Genomic DNA, 23,801 nt, shown 5'->3' with positions numbered 1-23,801 from the left:
GACTTTAAGCAATACATTATTTATATAATATATACTCAAAGATATCGGAAGAATTAGTATTAAACAATGATATGCTGGGTTACATTCTGATTGAAGCCCTTTTTGTTTAGAAGCTTTTCAAAAAATAATTAAAATTAAACTAAAATTAAAAGAAAAAAAACACCAAATATGACACCATCAAACAGAGAACATTAAAAATTAAACAAAAAGCAAATTAAACACAGTGACCTCTCTTTCAGCTGTCACCACGTCTCCTCATTGTTTAGTTTCCTCCACAAATCTCAGGATCTGCAGCTGTGATTGGACCAACTTATAACCACAATACAGTGATGAACAGCATCGGCAAGGCTGCGAACACGAGCAAAGTCTTCATCAACAGGAGTTCCTGTGTATTGATTGACCGGTGACCCATAAGTGCCCGGATGCCTGGGAAATACTGATTTTTTTCAAAATTTTACGCGCTGATGATCATCAACTGAATGCAGCAGACTTGACGAGTTCAAGACGACGGATTCAAACGTGTTGAAATTGACATTTAAAAATCATCCCTAAAGGATTGGAGGGGAAGCAAGGAACTATTTTTCTTCTGTTTCATCATTAAAGCGCCTTTATCTGCATCAGTTGTTTAAAAAAAAAAAAAAAAAATCTCCAAAATGGCATTAAAAATCAAAGGCACTACTCGGCATGGGACGCTATGGAAATGTCATGATTATCCTGCCAAAATAATTACGATTCACGATTTTATCCTGATAATCATCAAAAAATGCTTAAAACTCTTAACGGTACTTACTGCTATCACTATCACATGAAAATTCATCATGAATATCTTAGTGTTTTTTTTCACGATCTGTGATCAAATCCTACATCGTCCCATCCCTAGCCATGGCATATGATATCGCCATAAATAAGCATTGGTTAATGTCATAAAAACCCTCAAATAAATCTAGAAATCAGCCAGAAGAGTTCCCCGTGGCAAACACGTTGCTCACAAACAAAACAGCTGGACGAAGCAGTCGAAAGCACAGGACTTCTGGGAAATAATAACATGAGGAATTAAGCTGTTTTTGTTCATCCACCTGCCAAAGTTGCTTATTTTTTTTGTTTCAGATCGAGAAACCATGTAGTTTATTATTTCGTTAGTGTTTGTCTCTGTAGACTAATTGCAGTTTGAGCTCCTAAATGTCAATTGTTCAGCTGTAGAAACAACTTCTAGATGGTTTACCCGTCTGCATTCATATGTGGAAACCAGATTTGAAATCCAGTTGCCAGCGATTTCTCCAAGAGAAATCTACATGGGAAAATCAGTTTCTCCGTTTACAGTCGTTGTCAAGTAAACAAGAGGTCCTGGTTTCTGTAACCTGGTTACTTAAGTGCATGTAAACACACCCAAGTTGTCAACAGGGGGAGTTGAAACCCGTCCGACCCAGCTGAAGTGTCTTTTTGAGCAGCTGCTATGGCTGATGGAACGGGGATCATTTAAAACACAGATGTGTTTTTAGCTGGTAAATAAGAGAGTCTGCTGCATTCAGGGATCACCTGGCTGCTGGGACTGATTCTGGATGTCTTTAACGCTGTGCTTTTAGTCGTGCTAAGAGTGAACGAGCTGCAGACACTGGTTGAGATGTGACAGGAGGAGGAGGAGGAGGAGGAGGAAGACCTGAAACAGCATCATATCAGAACTGATCAGAAATGTACAATAACAATAAAAAATATCCCAAAACAAATCTGTACAAATGTACAAAAAGAAAAATCAACAGGATTAAAACAAGATTCATTTTTAAAACATCCACCAGAGTCACTGTGGACGCGACAGTATAACAACTCAACCTGGATCAAAAGTCAATGTGCCAACTTTGTTAAGTGCAATCCACAGCAAACCTGAAGCCGGACTGTTGACGGGGGGAGTGGCCTCCTCCATCAGCACGCCGGCCACAGCGCGTATTAAAAGGACAGCTGGTTAGTGATCGCCAACGCGTTCATTTCTCTGATCACTTCTGCTGCTTTGACTGCAGCAACTTCAACGTTAAACCTGCAAAAATCAAAAAAAAGATCCCTTTCTTCTCCCTATTGCTTACGGCATCACCGTGTCAAAAAAGGCCTGCGTACAAAGAAAACGCTGCGAGTGTTTAGTCTGAAGGAAAGGAAACATCTGCAAGATCTGTTAGGAGGTTGAGCTTCTGCTGGTTTGGTCTCAGCTAAAAGGTGAAGGGAGATGGTTGATCGCAACACTTTTCTGTTCCAGCACACCTCTGTAGAGTTTCATGCCAACATCTAGTCAAACATTTTAAGAGACTGAGCTGTGGACTGTGTTTGTTTTATATAAAAAAAGGCAAAGAAACCAGATCTGACAGTGACGCCAAACCTGGTCCAATGAGCCACCGTGTTCACATGTCACACATCACATCATCTGTCTGCAGTGGACGTCTTTACTCTCTTTGATGGGAATTTGAATGTGTGTATTTAGGGACGTATACTTTATTAGAAACACAATAAGTTGATTGTGTTGAGCTTCCATTATCAGGATAACCATAAATATTGTGTCTTGTGAAGTTAAGTGAAAAATAGAGCCTGATTTTAAAAATACAAAAATATATTTTATTGATGTCTCCTTTATTTATGCAGGGAGGTCGCATTATTTATGATCATCTTTTAAGCGAGAGCATATTTTGATGCCTAGTTGCCTTTATTTTACCCGTTATCTAGTGGGCACAACTGTTACCAAAAGGTTTAAGTTATATTTGCATTATTAATGGTTTAGATAATAAAAGATCAATACTCAATCAACAGATTAATGGGTCTGTGTACAATTCTGCCACGCAAAATATCGCGATATTATGCTGCATCGATTTTTACCTCTAGTGTATAGACAGTCAAATAAAATGGTGCAGGATTACAGTAGCGCACAACGTAGTAGTGATCGGGACGCAGCCATGGCTTTAAATATTGACCCAAGACAAACAGCAGATCCACAAGACCCAGCCTGACCAAATAAGGGCTGAATGTAATGTGGAACAGGCCTGTAGTCTTAGGAACAGAGTGTGGAGAAACCTTCTCAAAAGAGATTTATACAGCACAAATATTTTTAATTAAATTTGCAAATGTATGCGAATGGTTTGGTTCCAACTTCCTGACTTTAAAAGACTGTGATCACATAAGGTGAGCTATGATAAACACACAGTGTGAGAGTGTGAGATGAGTCTCTTTAACAGGAATGAAACTCTTTACGGGGAGCCAGCGGGAAGAGAAACCGAGTTGAACATCTGTGAGAGCGACTGAACCTGAAGCAGTTCGCCAAAAATCTCACCCCACCCCCAACGGCCTTTTCAGTTCCTAGTTCAGTGGCTCATCACATGATTTAGGTTGAGACACACACATACATATCTCACATGAAGGTTAGACTGGGGGAAGTGTAGGAAAGCTCTAGTGCTACAAACTAAGGCAGGGAAGGACGGCAATGTTAGCCCGTGTTGGCAGAGAGCAAACCACCCAAACTAGTGAACACGATGACAACAGACTATTATGCAAGACGAGATGTCCTCATCTCAGTTTTGTAAATACAAAATCCAGGGGGGAAAATTGTGTAATATTCAATCCAAGAGGGAGAGAGGGAGGAAACTTCTAATCTTTGTCCACCTTCTTCCTTCATTTGGGCCTCTTAACATGAAGCCACAATAATCCGAATCAGAATATGTGCAGCGTCGGGGGGGAGTACGTTACTAGTTGGATTATTGGAATGAAATTTAAAGCGACAGTTCCAGGAGTGACTCTTTGTAATTGTGCACAGAGGTCGCTCGGAGACGCTCAACAATTGCACGGCACTCGCCTGCCGAACATCACAGAGCAATAATGGCGTTTGAGGTAAAGGGAAGATTACAGGCTGTTAAGAAAATGCCTTTTTTTTTTTTAAATTTCGATGAAAAAGTCCAAATTGATCTCTTCCCGTCCCGTGGCTGGTTTGTAGTCTCCCTGCTCTTCTGTTTGCAGCACACAAACACAAAAAGCAAACAGTTTCTGCCTGTGTTTCAGAGTCCAACTGTCATGAAGTCATGGTTGGTTTGCAGCCTGTGTTCATTAAGAAATAACCTTTTCTCTTACAAAAGGCTGGGCTCGTTCTACAAGGCACTACGTGAGTTAGGTCGTTTTTTGGGGTGGCAGCTGTTTGCAGAGGTGAACACACTCACTGTGAGACACGTTTTAGCTGATTTGTCAGAAGCAACTACATTAGGTCAACTAGAAAAGCACTTTTATAAAAAGGGATCCTGATATTTTGCTGGAGACAAATTTACAAAATGGGGCAGAAAAATACCAAAAAAAAAGGAGGCCCTTTTGGTGTAACACCTGAAGGACAAGGAGAGAAAGGTTAGAGCTCAAGCATTTGCTTTTCCCTGCAGAAATTACAAGAAATCTAATAAAAAAAGACTGGAAAAAAAAGAGTCCTCTTAGATTACAGGAATTTAAGAGGAGTAGAGAGAGGAGGGATGTTTCTCGTTAGCACCATCGTGTCCTGTAGTGACTAATTGTTTCCTAATCGAGAGTCAAACGAGACGGGCCGGCAAACTGAGCAGAGTGGAAGACGGACCTTTTCCCAGAGTTCTGCTGGTCGTCCTCGTTTAATCACCGTGTTCCGGTAAAGATTGATCCCTGCTGGAATATAGATTTTGGTTGTGAAGTGAATGAATGAAATAATCCCGGGAGGTGGAATTCATTTTAAAGTGTGGCATGACTCAACCATCTGGGAGGAGAAAGAGACGAGGTTCCCCCTCCACATGTGGACGAGGCGGACGGTGACGAGGACGCTCCATTCCTCAGTCACTGCTGTCATCTTCGTCGTCATCGTCCGACAGGTTGTTGAACTTTGACCCCAGCCGGCTGATGGAGTCCGAGCGCGGCGCTAGGCCTCCCGACGTCAGCTGCACGTAGCAGTACTCGCAGACGCGAACGGGTTTGGACGACTGGCTGGGCAGCAGGTGCTTCTTCTCCGAGCACGGCCCGCAAACCACAAAGCCACACTTCCTGCAGTGGTGGCGCCGGCTGACCGGCGTGAACTTCACCTTCTGGCAGCGCATGCACACCGTCGCCTCCGAGTCGGGCACCCACACGGCGGCGTGCTCGCCCGTCGGCGCCTTGCCGCTCTTCTGCAGCAAGTCATCCACACACTTCCCTATGTGGTTCATCCACTCGGACTTCTCAGTGGCGGTGGCAGCGTAGACGGCGAAGGACTTGGTGGGCGTCTTGATGAGCCAGCCGTTGCGGAGGTCGCCCTCGTCCGGCACCGTGTCGATGGTGACGCTCTCCAGTGGAATGATGTGCTGCTTGTTGTACTTCTTCTTCTGGATGACGATGTTGCCGTAGACCAGGATGTCGTTGAAGAGGAAGAACTGCCGCGCCTTGGGCTTCTTGCGGCAGAGCTTAGTGAGGACGCCCTCGCCGATCAGCACGCGGCCCGGGATGACCAGAGGCTGGCCCGCGGCGCCAAAGCAACCCTCCACCACGGCGATCCGCTTGGAGTTGGCCTCGCTGTTTGCAAGCCGGTCGACCATCTTCACCTCACCTGGAGGAAAAGGGAGAGAAAGAAACACATTTTCACCAACAGCTATTTAATAAGTTGAAATCAAACTTTTTCCATCAAACGTAAAAAAACATTTTATAGATGACAAGCTGGATTTTTCATTTCAAACATATTTAATCACAAAGCAGTCGCTGCTGTGCAAATAGAAAAACAACTCTCTAGCTGTGTTGACAGTAAACCTCAGAGCGCGTTTGATTTCACTGAATCGTTTGTTCAATGAGCATCTTCTGGTTTCCTTTAATTCTCCAGTTTGAGAAGCACTGTCACGCTATAATTGATACATTTTCACATATCTGCCTTTTAAAGAATATGAAGAAGCTAATTAGTCCGTCTGTGATTTATTTTGCATAAATCATCAAGACAGGCATAAATAGTTAATCTAGTAAAACACTCGGAAATGTGAAATTACTCAAGGAGTCACCAGCATTTTCTAATTAGAGGTCAAAACCTTCCTGATGTTCTTACAGAAAAAAAAAGCATATGAAAAGGAAAATGTTCTTCTTTCTACTTGCATTTTCATATCTAATATGAATCACATTCCCTTTCGCTGCTGAACTGCAACCACTCCAACAGGAAAACAAGTAACTCGTCTGGTTGTGGTTTGTATTAGTCTTCTACTGAAATCCCACATGCACTCACTATTCCTCTTTCTCTCCCTTGTTATAAAAACACCTCGAGCTCAAGGACGTTAACATTTGAAATGTTCCTTTCCAGTCCACTCGATGATAATGTAAATGTACTCAGTCCGCTCCCTCTTTAGATGGTCTTTGTCGACTAAAATCTCATTAGATCCTTTATGCTTTTCTACCTCTTTTCTTTCATTTTCTTTATAAATACATTTCCATTTCCTCTAGACCAATGAGCACATCTTTGGTAAAGACATGAGAGGTGGACAACGCCGTGGTAACGACCTGTCAATCACAACATAGCCCCGCCCTAACGCATAACCTTCCCTTTGACTCTAAATGGGCCATAATTTACAAAATGAATATCATGCTGTATTGAAGAAGACTTGAGACTAAAGATTGAGACCATAAACTCATGTGTACTGACATAATAAATCAAGATAGAAGTAGGATCATTTTCTTATAGGCTTCACTTTTCACGGTTGCCGTGTGGTATCAGAGGGAAAATGCTTTAAACTGAATCCAGGCTACAGGATACATTTCTTAATATTCACCATGCTTTTATTATATTTTGTAGTTTGTTAACAGCCTTGCGTTCAGTGTTTGACGTCTTTGTAAAACAATGTTTTAAATGACTATTTGTGAAGCCTTCAATCCAGTTCTAAGAGGGCAGAGCAAACACCAGGAGGTTCCCGTTCCCTACTGTGACTCTGATGGCAGCACAGCTCACGGGCAGTGCCCAGCCTCCAGCTTTTCCCACAGCGCAACACCGGAGGTCAAAGGTCACTGGTGATGGAAATGTGCTGGCACTCTCTGGCGATCCCTGAGGGTCGAGTGCACAGTTGTGACCTCAGAAAGATGCACACATGCATGATGATGATGGTGGTGATGATGATGATGTACACAGTGTAGTGTATTGAAACAATCACAAACCATACAGATAAATACGTAAAAAAAAACGTAATAACTTAAACGAAAAGCAGCAAATCCTCACGTTTGAGACGAAACCAGACAATATTGGACATTTTAGCTTGAAAAGTGACTTCAAAAATAAATCATTTATCAGAATTATTGTATATTAATTTCCTTTGTGCTCTGTACAGCATTTTCTCTGCAGACACTTTCACTCACTTTATAGTTGTAGCATTTCTCATCCAACTTTGTTAAAAAGCTTAGTATTTTAAAATGTTCTTCTTTGTATTTTGTGGGTAAGTGTGAACTGTAAGCCCAAACACCATGAGACCCCTGTAAAACTGACTATGAGCCTATGGGACCTGTGATTTCTTGACCTTTTCAAAACAAACCGCAGAGCTAAAACAATGCTAATTAGCCAGCAGATGCCAGTGCAGTCGGGGCTGGGCTTCCCAGTGATCTGCACACTAATAACCCAACGGAGGAGAGCTGCTGCTGAAAGGCCTGAAGAGGACAGAGAGGGCGCTGACACCTCAACCCTGTTAGCGAGGCCTCGCTGTCCACCGCCGAGGCAACCGGCCAACCAGCGGCCATCAGCAGACAGACGATGGCACGAAGAGAGAGAGAGAGAGAGAGGGAGAGAGAGAGAGACAGAGAGACACAAATAGAGACTCGAGACTCCAAACCCAGTAATCATAAGGAGACACAGTGGGATGATGCAGACTGTAGAGAAATTACTACACGGAGAAATACTAGGTTTCTTTGCACGGCTGTGAAAATGTTTCACAAAGAAATCTGAGAGACAAATAAGTCATAGTTTATTACTTACCAACACATTTAATTTATGATAAGTAATTAATTAATACAGATCACCCTGAAATGATTAAATAAATTATTATTAAATAAAACAAAGAAATGCAGCTCTAAACATTAAAACATGAAAACAGCCTTTTCTGAGGAATTAACTAATTGATTCATCAAATCAATCTTTTCAGTACTTATATTGTCTTAATTTCCTTACTTGAAACTAGAACACTGCGTTCTGACTTTCTGCCATAATGCACTAAATGCAGTCGACTGAGAAGAAAGTACCCTGGATTTCATCAGAACTCCGAAGTTATAGGTTTGAAGTAATTCAGGCTTGTTCCTGGTTTCAGTCTCCATGTTCACAACCACCTAATTAGCTGCAAGTTTTGCTTATAAAACTTCTTAGAGAAATCATTTTCATTCATCAAGTAACACAACAACAGAACAAGAAATCTTACATTAAAATAATAAAGATTACTCAGTAAAATACTTGAATACCATTTTACTTCACTCCCCTCCACAAAAACAGTTTCTTCTTCTCTGACACTGGCCTCGTCAAAGACAAGGCCCGGGACCCCCACTGACTCTAACACACCCCCCCCCCCGAGAAAGCATATTCCCCAAAAATGTTGACATTTTGTTTAGTTGATTCGTCATTTGGAAACTATCTGCAGGCATTTTATAGACAAGAGTCTATTGTGACGTTTTCAAATGTCTCGACTTCTCCGGCCAAGAGATTAGAATTACTACCATTAGTTAGAAACCCAGCAAATAATCATATCTGAGAAGCTACTATTGCCTAGTTTTGCTTAAGAAATTACTTTAAACGATAAATCAATGATCGAAATTGTAGTGGATTAACTTCAAATTGACAAATCTTTGCTAATCTGAACTGAACATCCAGGGGTTCATAAAGAAATGGAACAAATATTAATTTATCAATTCTGGCTGCTCAGAAACACTTAAGGTGGGCTGACGTTTAAGGTCAGATTGTCACTTAAAGCTTGTCCTCTTTAAGTGACAAGTTGCTCCTCTGAGTCTCTTAACTGTGTAACTGTGTAACTGTATGGTTAAACAGTTAATTAGTAATACTTCTACTTCAAACAATGTTCCGTTTGTATCAGTTAAATTTATTGTTATTGGTATATTTACAAATGGTCATTGTGGTAGTCATAATTTATCTACAGCTACCCTGTGATTAATCTGATTAAAACATTTTGATTGTTTGATTAATCATTATTAGTATTATAAAACAGCTTATTATAGCTGCTTTAAATAAACTAAAGTAAATCTTGCCACCGTTTGTTAAGATGCCACAGTTACAGATACGCTGTATTATCCCTTTACTCTGAATTAAGTCATCAGGTAATAATATTTAAGGCTAAAATCTCTTTGGCATGCCAGAGTGAGAAAATTAATTGCTTTAATCTTTCAACACTGTGATGATAACGTTTAGATAAATGCCCTCATTAAGGAGTTGTTACCTGACAAGGCTGGTAGTAGAGATAGACTTTATTACCATTACGTTGGCAGTTGGTGTCATTTTCCCACCTTGGGGACGGATTGGGTTTGTCAGCCAGCTGGAGAGCGATGCTAACCCTCACCAGCTGCTGTGTCATCCGAAACAATAAACACACCGTCCAGCTGTGGACGGATAGATGGAGGCTAGACTGAGCCAAGACACCCACACGATCACCAAACTAGTCATGGATAAATTGCATTTGTTGCAAGGGTCGGGGGTTTTGAAGGCTCACCCGCAGTAATTTCACACATCTAATGGGTAAACGCATTTCTATTGCACTTTTCTAGTCTTTTTGACTTCTCAAGGCACTTCATTCAGTCTATCTACCCATTCCCACACTGATGGCACAGCCTTCATGGGAAATGTTGGGGTCAGTATCTTACCCAAGGACACTTGCGGACCGGAGGAGTCGGGATTCAAGCCACTTCCGATCTTCTGATTGGAGGACGACTCGCTAATAATAGAGAGCATTAAAGAAAGGTCCTCAGGCTGGAATTTTAGTTTAGTTAGTCGTGTTGCTTTTAAAAGTAATTGTTGATTTCTCAACAATCTTCCTTCAAAGACCGGCTCATTTAAAATCAAGTGCATTTTTTATTATTCATCCATTTCTCATTGAAAACATTATTCTGTGTATTGGTTAAACTGCATGTTTGCTTGTAAACAAATTGCACATTTTCACTCTGGTCCGTCTAAAAGACTCTCTAGGTTATAATTACAGAAAGCTCTATAATATTGATCTGATACACACCTGAAAAATATTTAATAATATGAATAAAAATATTTTTCACCAAACTATAATCACTACCAATTCTTTTTTGAAAAATGTAATAATTGTTCAGTCTATAAATGAGAAAAAGAGTAAAATAGAATACTTCACACAACTATCCATAGTCTAGGGTGACATTTAAGTGTGTAAAACACAAATGAATCAAACGATGTTTGGCGATATTGCTTGAAAATGTATTAATTATAAAAGATGATCTTTAGGCTGAAATCTATCTGGACTGTTTTGAAAGCTCAAACTCAGTCTCATGCATTAGTATTAATATACTGGGTTAATTTGCTTGAATCTAAAGAGTAAATAAAATACCACCCTGACTCCTTTGTGCACAAATGATCAAGAAGTGCTGCATAAGAGAAAAGGGTAGAGAATGAAGGCTATTTTTGTACATGGGTAGTTTTGAATGCCAATGCAGTCCAGGCAACTGGCTGCTACCTTGGTTTACAGAAACAGCAGCGGCTTTAGATGAGCGTAATGGTTAATTCATTAGCAGCGCTGTGGCCTCTCTCTCAGTTTACACGGTTCAGTCATTTACTGCCAGGAGAGAATCAAATTAACCCCCTCCTCCACCTAACACATAAAAACAAGAAAGAAAGTGGAAAAAGGTGCCTTGTTCTCTAGAACAGGTGGGACAAAGGTTTGCCCTGTAAGGCACAAGAAGAAGGATCAAAAAACTAACAGCCGGTCTCTGGTATGTACTCATAGTTTGGTTCGGCATCTGTATGAAACATAAAGATACTATCGTAGAGCTCCAGGAGACCACAACGCTATGTTTTGCCTCTATTTCTGCACGATTCTCCATGAGTGACGACCCTATGAGAACCCCAACAATGATTGGCTTCGCGTCAGAGCGCCACGCGCAAATCTGTGATGAGAAATGTATTACGATCACGCATGTACTCAGTGGTTGCGGCAGACTTAATAGTTTTTTGTCATTGTGACAGACATGGTTGTGGAAGTTTTGTCATAAAGTTATAGCAAGACATAGCCTGGGTATATTTAAAATCCAAAACATTTTTTGTCGATTTTTGAATGAGGTCTGGTAATACAGCTTTGCGTGTGGCAGCTAGTGGGAGAGCAAATTGTGGTTGTGCGATGATTGAATGCCAACGCCTGGGGTGATTTCGCATCTTTTGCATTGACTTTGCATACAAAACACTAGAATGGAGAAACGGCCACACCTCTACTACTACGTCTGTGGGTAAAGTTTAATATTGCAGGCAGGTATAGTACAAAAAAACCACAGTGATCTGAAAAGGGCTGCAGGCAACAGGCTCTAACTGACTGACCCCTAAAGCTACACTGCCAGCTGGACTACAAACAGGTTTTCCCCAAAGTTGCAGCTCTGATGTGAAAGGGGAACGACGGAGCATTGCTCCACTCTGAGCGGATGAACTTCCATGATGGACTACCTCACATTTTCTAACACAATTCACACACTGACAGAAATCAAACAGTCATTTATAACTCTGTGGAGCTCTTATTTGTCAACTATGTCCTTCAGTCTGTACACAAGATTAAACGCAGCCGAATGTGGGCGAGTACAAACAAATAAAAGGATCGTTGTGAGAGGTGATGGTATGTAAACAAATTATAAATGTTAAGAGATAACAATTGTTCTTATCATCCATTCAGTTTTATAAACAGTGATTATTAACCGTTCCTCCTGTAGGCCAGAACACAGAATTTAATTTAGCAGGATCTGGCTGGAGGCTGGTGGTAATTTTTCACTCTGGTTGGGAAAATGCCACGCAGCTTTTCTGCTCAAATATTTAATTTAACTGGAGGGAATACGACAACTCTACACTCTGAAAAATAACCTGAGGCAAATGTTCAATTAGAGGATTTCAAGCTTCAAGCAGGTGTGGACACTTTTTGAGCAACACTTCCAGACAGGAACTCACCAGAGATGTCATGCCAACGTGAGCAGGCATCCAATAACACGACCAACAACGTTGAAGAAGTACTTTTACTTAAGGGAAAGTAATAATATCACAGTGTAGAAATACTCTGTTACAAGAAAAGGTCCTGCATTCGAAATTTGGCTGGAGTAAAAGTACAACATATAGCAGTAAAGTACTAAAACTCCTGCACTTTTCAGGATAAAAGGCTTCATTTCCTGTGCAGCATGGACGAGCTAGTGTACAAGAGTGTTTACGACTTATCTCCAGAGGAACGACTTCCTGGGGAAACAGACTTTGACATGTCAATATTCTGTTATGTAAGGAGAACAGGCTTCTGTGATACATTAATAACTGCAAGGCCTAGTCCATAAGTTTATGTAACTATTTTGATAGTTGAATTATCCTTTCAGTCATTTTTAAAGCAAACATAAAAAATAAACCTTTGTGAAACAATGTGGAAAATTTTATGGTGTTTTTCATGAGATATGATGAAGTAGACAGCACACGTTTCGGCATTTGGACTGATGGCCGGACTAAACAAGCATCATAAAAGATCATCATAATAGATCTCCTTGGGCCGTGGGAATTTTTAACTGCCATTTTTCACAAGTTTCAGAGTTTTTACATCCATCGAATCAATAATTGCATGATCACTCAGTAATTAAAGTAATTGTTAGTTGCAGCCCTTGGAAACACTAAAACTGACTGAAATCAGGTCGACTAAATTTGCTGACAGGTTACATTATAGAGCCAATTTAAATGTCTTATACTAATAAGATTTTGGATACAATATATCACTTTTAACCAGGCTGCTCATCAAGGATATTCCCTGCAAAAGAAGGAATGAGATAATTCCTTAATTCGCTGTTATTTATATAACTCCGGTGTTAATAGTGTACTGAAAACAACTTTCTGGATACATGAGAAGGACATATGTTTCCCCCCCTTTACACGGTTCTATTGTCAAACCCTTAAGGACCTGTTCCCATACTTTCTCAGGCTCTCCTCTGGCATGCAGGAACGTTGAAAACAGTTTTCTCAGCTCGTCACAACAGCATCCAAACACATAAACGTTCAAAAGCTCTCAGATGAGAAAGAAAATGAAAGGATTTTACAGAGATTTCTAACCACTGTGATCTGGGGGCAGGTTCAGGGTAATAATCACAGTAATAACAGACCAAAATTCATGTTAGATAACAGTTCAGCTGCACTAAGACATCAATTTCTGCAAAACAGTCCATGTTTAGGAAGGACGGAAAAGGGACTTCATTCAAACAATGAATAAATGTATACATAAATAAAAGTATGAAAATGTAAATACATAATTGAAACAAATTACCAACGATGTAAAAATGTCCTGTTTATTTTCCAATTTGTATTTTATTTCTCTGTTCATTTATACTTGAGTTATTCTTCATCCTCTAAACAAACTTTTATTCTGAAATGTGAGTTAACTACAATTAAAACTTTTCTCAGAGGCGAAGCGCAAAACGTCATTAATCATATGAGCACACAAAGCTTTTTAAAAAGGACCATACCACTGTTTCTACATGTCATTGTCTTTATTTTTTAGAGATAGTTTGTGCGTTTACATTTTGCCCATATTCAATAAACGTTACAGAATGTACCTGGACATGTTTGTCCATGTGTTAAATCTCACCTCGTCATTAAAATCCTACTAGCTCAAATTCAAGTTAGAAATTCAGTTCTTGTAAGAAACTATTTTTCCAGGTACGACAGGCACTGATGCACACAACATGTTTTAGACAGGGGGGAAATCTCTGCTAATGGAGAGAAGTCAGAATTAGGTCCTTTAAGCTCCTAGTAAGATTAGAAATCAGCTAATGACCTACACATTTCCAGCAGTTGCTTCCTCCTGACCTGAGCTGTCCCCTTTGAAAGTCAAACCGAGTTATTTTGCCACCACCTTTTACCCAAAAAACGACTGCATTTGAATATCTTTTGCTCGTTTACAGCTTTACACGTGACCTACAACCTGTTGACTCAAAGCACATTTCCTACACTTTGCTCTCCATGAAAGAAGTGACCTTTGTAGATAAACACTTAGTATCTAAAAATGATTACGTTCCTTTCAGCAGCAGACATTCAGCTCGGTTCCCAATACCTCCTGGTGAAGATTTATTTATGAATAATCATAAATCAAACTATTATTCAGCCTGCAAAAGATGCAGAAACTCATCCCTGCCCTGAACTCAATTCTGTCTTTAGCAGCCACGAGGGTTTCATCAGTCACATAAACAAGTTCAAACAGATTAAAGATGTATGAGGCGGGCTATCGAGCTAACTGATTAGTCAAGTACATGTTCAAACGTGAAGAGCTTTCCCCAAGTAGAATGAGCTGGTGCAGTCTTGCAGATGATAAATCTGGCGGTAACCACAGAGATTAGTCATGTCTTCGGAAATACACTAACTTGCCACTGTTTCCAGTACAGTCTAGAAAACACTGTGGCAGCCGCCAGTATATTGACTAAAGGTGTAAAGATTAATATACAAAAACCGATGCAAGAGCCAGCGATGCTTCAGTACACACAGAGTTCTCTTGTCACAACCTGACACGGTTTTTGAGGATATTATAGAATAATCAATTAAATAATTAAGCCTTGTTCATGTGCCTGTTTTTTTTGGAGTTTTGGATTATACTAAAGATGTAGTCTGGCAGAGAGGGTTACTAGTAGGTAGAGGTGGGACAAATAATCCTATTTCTATGATGCATCGCGATGTTTTGTTGAACGATTCTGCAACGATGCAGTAAAGTCTATAATCGTTTTTTTCCCCCTTATTAATTGTATATAAGTAAAGTAGCACATCAACTGTATCATACAAATCGGAATTGGTTTGAAAGATATGAAGGTAAAATTCTCATTAAAATCCAAAAATAAAGATGCATCACTGTTTTTGTCTGGATGTTTCACATTGTCTGACATTTGATAGACATGAAAAATAATTCTAGTCCATCAATGAGATTTTTGAGGATACCTCATAATCTATGGCACAAATACGTTGAAACGAGTAGAATTCTAAAGATCCAAACATGCTGGTCCATACTAAATCTCACAAAACAGAGGCAAACATGATGCAGCAGTCATGATTGGGTCTGAAAGGAGGCGAGCGGACTCGGTGAGCAGTGCACATGAAATAGCTCAGCTTGCAGCTCAGTGTTAACTGCTGGTGTGCAGCAAAAAGAAACGGGATTGACAGGATGGAGTTTCTAAGGAATGTGCTCCGAACAGGCCTCCATCTGTTTCCCTCATTCTGCTGAACTCATGTGTGCAGCTGATCAACCTTTGAGCCTTTCCAATGCAAATACACCCAACAGGTACACTGGAAAACCAACTCTATGGTGGAGAGAATTTCTACATTGTAATATTATAATTCAGAAATTACTAGAATGTACTTTAAATACACATTTTGTTTATAATAAATTGACTGTGTGGGAAGATTTAGTTTTATCATGGAATTATTGATATTATTTTGATGTAAATATGTGATTTATTCCTACAGCACTTAAACTAGAGATTGAGACCATAAACTCATGTTTACAATGTTTGCTGAGGTAATAAATCAAGTGAGAAGTAGGGTAATTTTCTAATAGACTTCTAATCAAACTTCTTTATGCAACCAGAGGAGTTGCCACCTGCCAGTAGAGAGAATGCAAGTTTAAGGCATTTCAGCTTTGGCTTTACTTTTCAGAACCGGAGGTTGCCGCCTGGCTGTACTATCTCTATACAGTTACAGTGCTTAATGGCTACTAAATGCCATAAACTAAATTGGGAATACTACTCGATACAAACTTGCTGGTAAAATACTACATAAGCAGCAATAATAATATTATATAATTGCATCTGAGTAACCACAGAGTTATCAGCATGCAATTTAATGATTTTAACATTATTTTGATAATACAATCATTACAGCACCTACAGCTACACTTCTCCTTTTCATATCTTACCATTACTCAACACTTCTGGAAACAACGCTCGTTTCATAGTAAGTCAGCGTTTCACTTCTCTATTTTTCTAATGTGGCCTCAGCAGAGTGTTTCACACTTCTGTCACTGTAGTTTGTCTCCTCTCTGCTGGCTCACTTTCCTCTAAACTATCCAGAGAGGAAACAAGGAAAACCTGCTGCTTCACCTACAGACTCATGTCAGCTGATTATTAAGACATATAGGCAATATGCAAATCTATGGTATGAGTTTAAATAAATGTGTAAACCATATTGTGTTTACGGTGTTAGCTGCTATGTTTCTTTAATATCTCTGGCGTAAGTCTTAAAAGGTCTTTCAGTTTTAATGATGACTATTGATATGACCTCCAGACTAACATGATGTATTTAATGTAAATAGGTTATTCTTCAGTTTCTACCCCTCATTTTAAAGCCTTCTGGGTTTATTTATTTTCTGATCTTGGGTTCTGGTGTTGCGTTTAAGAGCAGAACGTTTGAGTTGTCTGGATGTTTTGGTTTGTTGGGATGTAATAATTTGTGCAATCTGAGGCTGAACTACACTACACTACACTATGTCTACAAAGTGTATTCAGGACAACTAGTTATCAGCACAAGTGGTGATATGGTTTCAGGAAACACCCACAACACAGTGTTTTAGTTTGACGGATAAATACATGCATGATAAATTCATACTTTGATGCCTCAATATTGGAAAGGTAACATAAATTCCCACCAATTAGGCATTCTAATGTACCAGAAAGAAAACTGTTGATCCATTCAGCTGCAGATGGTTCAACAACTCATCTTTACCCACAGGAAGTAATGAATGAAGATTAAAGTAAAAAATCAAAGATGCAGGCGAAGGAAGTGATATAACGGCGTCTTATGTTTCAACCAATAGAAAGGCTTGTCTGTTTCACTGGAAACCTGACAGGAAATACCATCTCCCTAATGAGCATGTGCCTGAAACTAGTTTGAATTACTTCAACGGTGACTGTTTGAATATCTCAGTACTGAATGGTTAACCAATCAGTTTTCACTCATTAAAGTTGAGAGCTCCCAAACAGAAAAGCTTACTTGAAAAAACGACCTTTGTCGTTTTAATAACTGAAAATTGTGGATGTGTAATTTTAATTAATTATCTACAATACTTAAGTAGCCTATCGTTGGTGTGCTTCGTTTTCTCTTCCACAGGGTCACACCCATGCACAAGTAGTACAAGAGATAGTGTCTGTGCATCTGCATCTATATTTTAGTTCACAATAAAGCCCCTAAAAGATATCCCTGAGTCCTGTGTCATAGCTAGACACTGCACGATATCGGCCAGAACAATAATCAAGATTATCCTGATCAACACTGAGATCATGTTTACTTACGTTTTGCTTTTGTAAAGCATATTTGAGCACCTGGAAAAGTGCTAGACAAAACTATTATCATTATCATGGTTATTCACTGATTTTATGGACAAAATATTATATTGCAATTTCAAATTTGAATAAAGCGTGCAAACCTTCTAATAACGATAGCTATACCATTAGCATACCATCTCTCGTGTGTTAAATCAAGCGCTCCCTATTCTGTTTGTTTACCTGCCGTTTCACAGAGGACGTAACCTGCTCTTCTTATGCTTCTAATCTGCATCCATTTATAAACAGATATATTGGATTATGTGCTGGTTGTTGGATTACACAGGAAGCCAGACCAGGCGTCCTGAAAGGAGAGGGGCGGGATTACCTGTCAGGTAGTTAATTTCCATTGGCCTCACCCTCTTTAGCTCTGGCAGAACTTGTTTTACAATGCTAAACTTACACAGGGAAGACAGGAAGACACCTCAGCTGACTGACTTTCCAGTAGGAAATTTACCGTCTCATCCAGCAACTTGAGCGGCTGATTAGTCACAGTCAACGGCTGATTACCTGCCAAAAACTGTGCAATGTAATTTAATCTCTTCGGGGACTGGAAATGGAAAGTGACAGTTTTGTTTTCCAAGAGTCACTAACCAGAGGCTTCCTGTTCGCTCTTTATTTACATCTGACTATGCTGATGGTAATTTCCCACTCAGAGACGAACAACCGAGTGCCAGCCTCCTATTCCTTTAAAGAAGGAGAATTCCCCCCAAAACGCTGCTGTGCACAAGACACATAAATCACTTGTCAGTTTTAGGTTAAGACCAGAGATTTATCACTAACACATCAACCCTATCAAGTTTGTGCAAGTTTTGTGTTAAAAAAGAGAAATGCGTGACATGCACGGGAAAGGGGCCTCTGACTAAGCTTTTTACTTTCTGTGCAGTTTTTTTTTAAACATCGTGTCATGAAGTGCTGAAGAATGGTGATTCATTGTTGATGTAGATTCAACAACAACTTTGAAAACAAGTTTGATTGCTGGTCCTGGCAGCTCAATTAGGAAGATCTGTTGCATATCCCTGCACATTGATTACTGTGGGGTTTTTTAAATTGTCTGTTAGCTATTTGAGGAATAGTGAATGAATTACTAATAATGCAAATAATTCACTTGCAGACCTAGCGGAAACGCATCACAGCTGGATTTCAACACGATCAGGAGATGAAACTCAACACTACAGAGCAGTTTCATAAACAACCTCAAATCCAAAAAGATCACAGTTTTGATACCCGTTATGAGTGTCCTGTTGAAGAGTCTAAGAGTTGTCCCGTTCAAGATTCATCGCTAAATGCCTTAAATACTCATTTTAAAACATGAATTCCGTCTCAGTAGCTTTTACAATGACGACTGTGTGGAAAAAAGGAGCGATACTCCTGCAACAAAAAGGCAGTGTAAAAGGGGCTACGTCTACAAGGACCCCAACCGCAAATACTTCAGAGGCATCCGATGAAATTGTTTTCTAACAACATCTCATCTCTTTCTGCTTCTGCTTCTCATGATGTGAAGATTTGCTGCTTTTTGTTGTTTTATATTGTTGTAAATCAGGTTTATTCAGTACATTGAAATACAGGCTAAGTGCTGCAAAATGCAGTACATAAATGTTTAATACAAAAGTTGCAATAAAACTCCCCCAAAACGATACAAAAACCCTAAGAAATATGTACAATATAACTATTTGGGATTTGGTTGCTGGTCAAAAAAAAAATTGAAGATGCCACATTGGACTCATTAGAATTGTGTTTTCTGATGTTTAAAACCAAAGAAACTCATTCAGTTATATAAATATAAATAATATATATAAATAATAATAATCCTTGCAGCCCTTAAAGCCAGAGATGTGAATCTAAATAACATTCCAAGGGCTTAGAAATTCCTTACTGAAACTAAGCAGCAAGATATTGGGTGCAAATGGATAATAATAAAAAGCCTAGAAACACATAGTAAACTGCATGTGAATGAACCTCGACAGAATAAAAGGCACACACATAAGTCAGGAGAGAAGTCAACTCCAGACAAACCCGAATGCAGCAAAGACAAGACCAGGCAAACTTCCCTTTTAGTGGTGGAGAAGTTTCCCCGACATACAGTGAGGTACAGGTGGGTGGAGTACACCCACACTGAAACTCTTTGCTCCCTTTTGGAAATCACGTCTTATCGTTAAAAAACCAAGCTAACTGTGTACGAGCTGTTGAATGGTGCGTTTCCAGTCCGTCCTGACCTGCCATAAATAAATAAACCACAATGACTTCATCAAACTGAGCAAACACACCAGTTGATCCCCTCCGCGTACACGAACTCACATGTGCTGGCAACAATTAATTACTTCAGGTTTCCTCAACAACTTTTCCAAGTTATCGCAGAAGTTTAGTGCAAGTTGGCAGCTAAGTTAGTTAGCCGAGCTAGCACAGAAGTTAGCATCCAAAACTCATTTGTGGTCGATTGCGCCGAAGCAAACTCAACTCTCGAGCTCGTTTTTTAACACCACACGCACACATGCATCTCTACATTAAAGTTCAGACCTTTAGGGAAGTCCAGAGAAGAGGTTTCGCTGAGCTAACTTTAACAGGCTAGCGTCTGTTAGCATGAATGGGAAAAAGTAGCACCAACACACGGAGAGAGCTTTAGCTAGTCCTTAGCATGAAGTGTGACAGAACACCAACTTTTAAAACAGAAAAACTACATACCTGGCGGCTCCTCTCGTACTCCGATGACTTTGACAGCGAGTTGAAGCTCAGTTGTATTCCAGATAATGTCAGTAAAGCAGTGCCTCCCCCTCAGAGACCGCTGAGTCCGCAGACAGCGACCGCAGCTGGAAACTCCGACCGCCGCTGCCCCGAAAATAAAACAACAATATGGCAGCGAAGCGCCGCGCTGCGTTCAGGGCACACTGGAGAGTCCGGAAATATAACAACACACACTAAATGTCTTTCAGAGTTGACAGAAATACAAAGGTCAACAGAGATATTCTGACAAAGTGTTTGATCACTTTAAATCGTTAGATTCATGACACATTTTCAAAACAATTTCCTCTCTGGTTGACATAATGTATACTTTTCTACAGGTGTAGAAAGCTACTTCCTAAACCACATTTACAATATAGGAATGTTTCAGATTTCCAGGATTGCAGCAGTAGCTTTCTGACTAACAATGTTGAAAGGGAGATCATCTGTTAAAAAGCTTAGCACATGTACCCGAAAATGATTTGAATCTAATGACAAGATAATAATAATAATAATAATAATAATAATAATAATAATAATAATAATAATCATAATAATCATAATCATAACTTTCATGATATAATACCTTTCAAAAGGGGGCTTTGACATACAAAGCTAAGCAAACGCAAGATACAAGTCAATAAAACAACAGAAAGCAACATAAAAGCAGGTCACATCTAAACACTGATAAAACAGTGCTATAGATGAAACAATAAAAACAAATCAATACAATAATACAAATGCAATAATAGAAAAAGTGAAGACAACAAATGAATAAAAGCAGTGAAAAGACAACACATAAAGGACATTCTGTTCAAATGAATTTGAAAAAGTAATTTAAAAGAGATACTGAGACAATGTTCATTCATCCATAAAACATTTCATGACAGTTCTGAGAGTGTTTGCTGCAGTCTGAAAGGAGGAGTTCTGTGTACGACCTTGTGTCATAACATGTGTTGTATTGATTGAACTATCATGAATAATCTCAACACAAACCTCCTTAGATCCTTTTCTAAAGTAAAAGTACTAACACCACATAAATACTCCAGTGCAAGGAAAAGCCCATTAACACTACTTCAAAAAAGTATGGAATCAGAAGCATGTTGCATGTTTTTAACTAGTTTAATCCAAAGTAATGCATCATATAAGATCATCATATGTTTAATGCATCGCTGTCCTGTGAAACCCACGTATCGCCTGTTTTCAGCTTTGTGATAATAAGAGTATTCTACAAGAAGTAGGAGGATTTTCTCAACACAAGGAAAACTTCAGTCAGTAAAACTATCTTCATTTTGAAGATTTAACATCATGGCGTTGAGTGTCATTGTGATACAAGTCAAACATCATCACATTTTTACAAGAGCTTTTCTTAACATTTAATCAGTCCACATACATGCACTATCTGAGGTTTTCCCTCATTTGTCATGAACTTATTTCTTGGTTCATTAGTCATGGTTTGGATTTACTTGGTTTTCTTTTTGTGGTTTTATCTTCACTGGTTGTTCTTAATTTTCTATACATTTTTTAATGTAAACTGTCAGACACAACAGGAATGTTGTTGTGAGACAATTCCTTCTGGGTTGGACATAACATATTGTGATTTCTGATATACTTTATTATACTGTGTAAATGATTTAAAGTGAATGAACCAAACAAATATCAGCTACCTGAGTTGTTTTGCGATTCTACTAGAACATACTTTTCACGGCTTCCTACCTTCTGAAATGACTCATAAGCAAACATCTAATTGTGAAATGTAGGGCACAGCATTCTGAAATACACTGAACAAAAAATAAAAAGATCTGTTTTTATTACATAACTCCTGAAACACCATGTCAGGACAGAGCTCCTCACTGTCTAACGTTATTACATGTATTACTCACAGGAGTGCGTGTGTGCAAAGAGCTTAATATCTTCAATCGGTCCTTGACGCATTCAAACGAGTAGCAACAGACGTGAATAAGTCTTTCACACGGTTATTCCCACGCACAGTAAAGGCAACATGAGTAGGACCAGGAGCTGAGCTGTTGGGAGGAGAGCTGATCCTGGTTCAGAGCAGTCAACACAACAGGACACGCTGTTACCAGGCAATATACAAGCAAATATATCAATGATATGACTGAATATGTAAAAGATATAGTAGAAAGAAAGAAAAAATACATATTACAAAACACAAATTCACATTTAAACAGATTAAACAGGAAGAAAAACATGACAGGTTTTGGAATAAACAGGCTCAAATGTAAATTAACAAAAGGCAAAACAGAAACATTTAAAAAAAAAAATCTTTATTATTTATAGTGGTATATGTGGTGCACAGAAAGTGAATGCTGCTTCTATCGTTTTAGACAGTAAGAATAACAATTAGCAGAGCTGTCCTTGATGATCTGAGAAGAGGGGCAAAGGATGAGGAAACACATCGATCACCATGAATAAGACATAAAGACAGGGAGTATGAAGTTGACCTGAGCGACCACAGAGATAGATGCAGCACTGAGACGCTGGAGGAGACCAGATTAGGACCCAATAGGCAACATGAGATTAAATATTGATACAATTATTTAAGATCAGAACAGAACAAATGTGAGACTTTTTTTTTTCTATTTAGAAAAAATCAGCATCATGAGTTTAATTGAAAGGAGGAAGATGGGGGGAAAGCTTGTTAAAGGAGATAATAACCCGTCATCTCCTGTTTCTCTCAACGTCATCCCTCCTTTCTTCAACCACTCTACATAATTCTTCTGGAACCCCATAATGTGTTTGACTTTTTATTTTTCGGAGGAGATTATTTTATTTTGTCCTGTCGTCAGGTGATTAACAGGAACGCAATGCAGTGTGTTAATTGGTCCCGGAAATGAAATGCTATCAGCTCTTCAATGTTAAGGGAAGAAAGGTTTACGTACATAAAGATAATCATATTTTGTGTGAGAAGTGAGAAGTTTTCTGAAATATTATGTTTAAATATGCCAACGAGGCATTTTCAAATACAAACTAGTATAAGTTTATTGTTTTACACCAGTATACACTGATTGATATCACATTTATTCCTAAAAGCACAAAAGAGCAACGTTATAAGCTGATGATTTGTCAGAGGATTGTGTCAGGAAAGAAATTAAAGCAAAAATCAGGGTTTTGTGTTACATGCTGGGTATTACTCCTCACAACCAGCTGCTGTTGGACCTTAAGGACGCTCTGTAACCTTTGACCTTCTCTGAATCTGAACTAGTGGACATGCAGACCGGCGCTCTACTTCTGTCTCTGTGCAGGTCGTCAGGTCGGCGATTGGAGCTGACTCAGGCTCTGCAGACCCACGATGCATCAGCGCAGCTGTCACTTAGTCACATTTGACTGAGGGCCTTGTGTGCTGCTGACGGCGTCCATTGTTGTTTATCTCTGTGGTGGCTGAATTATTCGTCTCCCCGGGAACATGTCAATTTACAGTATGTCATGATCATTTATGTGAGGAAAGGCCATTGGCAGGCAGAGACTCCTCCTATAGCACCGCATATTATACAGTACGTCGACACATTAAAGGGACAGTTAACCCAAAGGAAGTGTAAAATATAAAGCATTTTTACTAGTTTTAAAAC

The 23,801-nt window shown here is 39.3% G+C and overlaps 1 protein-coding gene across 1 annotated transcript; it reads right to left on the bottom strand.

Annotated features, from left to right (window-relative positions):
* On the bottom strand, nucleotides 1-20,326 carry plekhf2 (pleckstrin homology domain containing, family F (with FYVE domain) member 2). Its single transcript, XM_084026195.1, has 2 exons — nucleotides 20,176-20,326; nucleotides 1-5,551 (listed from the first exon to the last, which is right to left on the bottom strand). Exon 2 carries the CDS (start codon nucleotides 5,538-5,540, stop codon nucleotides 4,806-4,808), a length of 735 nt encoding a protein of 244 aa, XP_083882321.1. The 5' UTR covers nucleotides 5,541-5,551; nucleotides 20,176-20,326; the 3' UTR covers nucleotides 1-4,805.
* Nucleotides 20,327-23,801: the final 3,475 nt, after the last annotated feature.

This window comes from Eutrigla gurnardus, assembly GCF_963514095.1.
Source record: "Eutrigla gurnardus genome assembly, chromosome: 14".
Classification (NCBI taxonomy): Eukaryota; Metazoa; Chordata; class Actinopteri; order Perciformes; family Triglidae; genus Eutrigla; species Eutrigla gurnardus.
The sequence above is the reverse complement of the archived record's forward strand: the minus strand, read 5'-3'. Positions and strand labels throughout refer to the sequence as shown.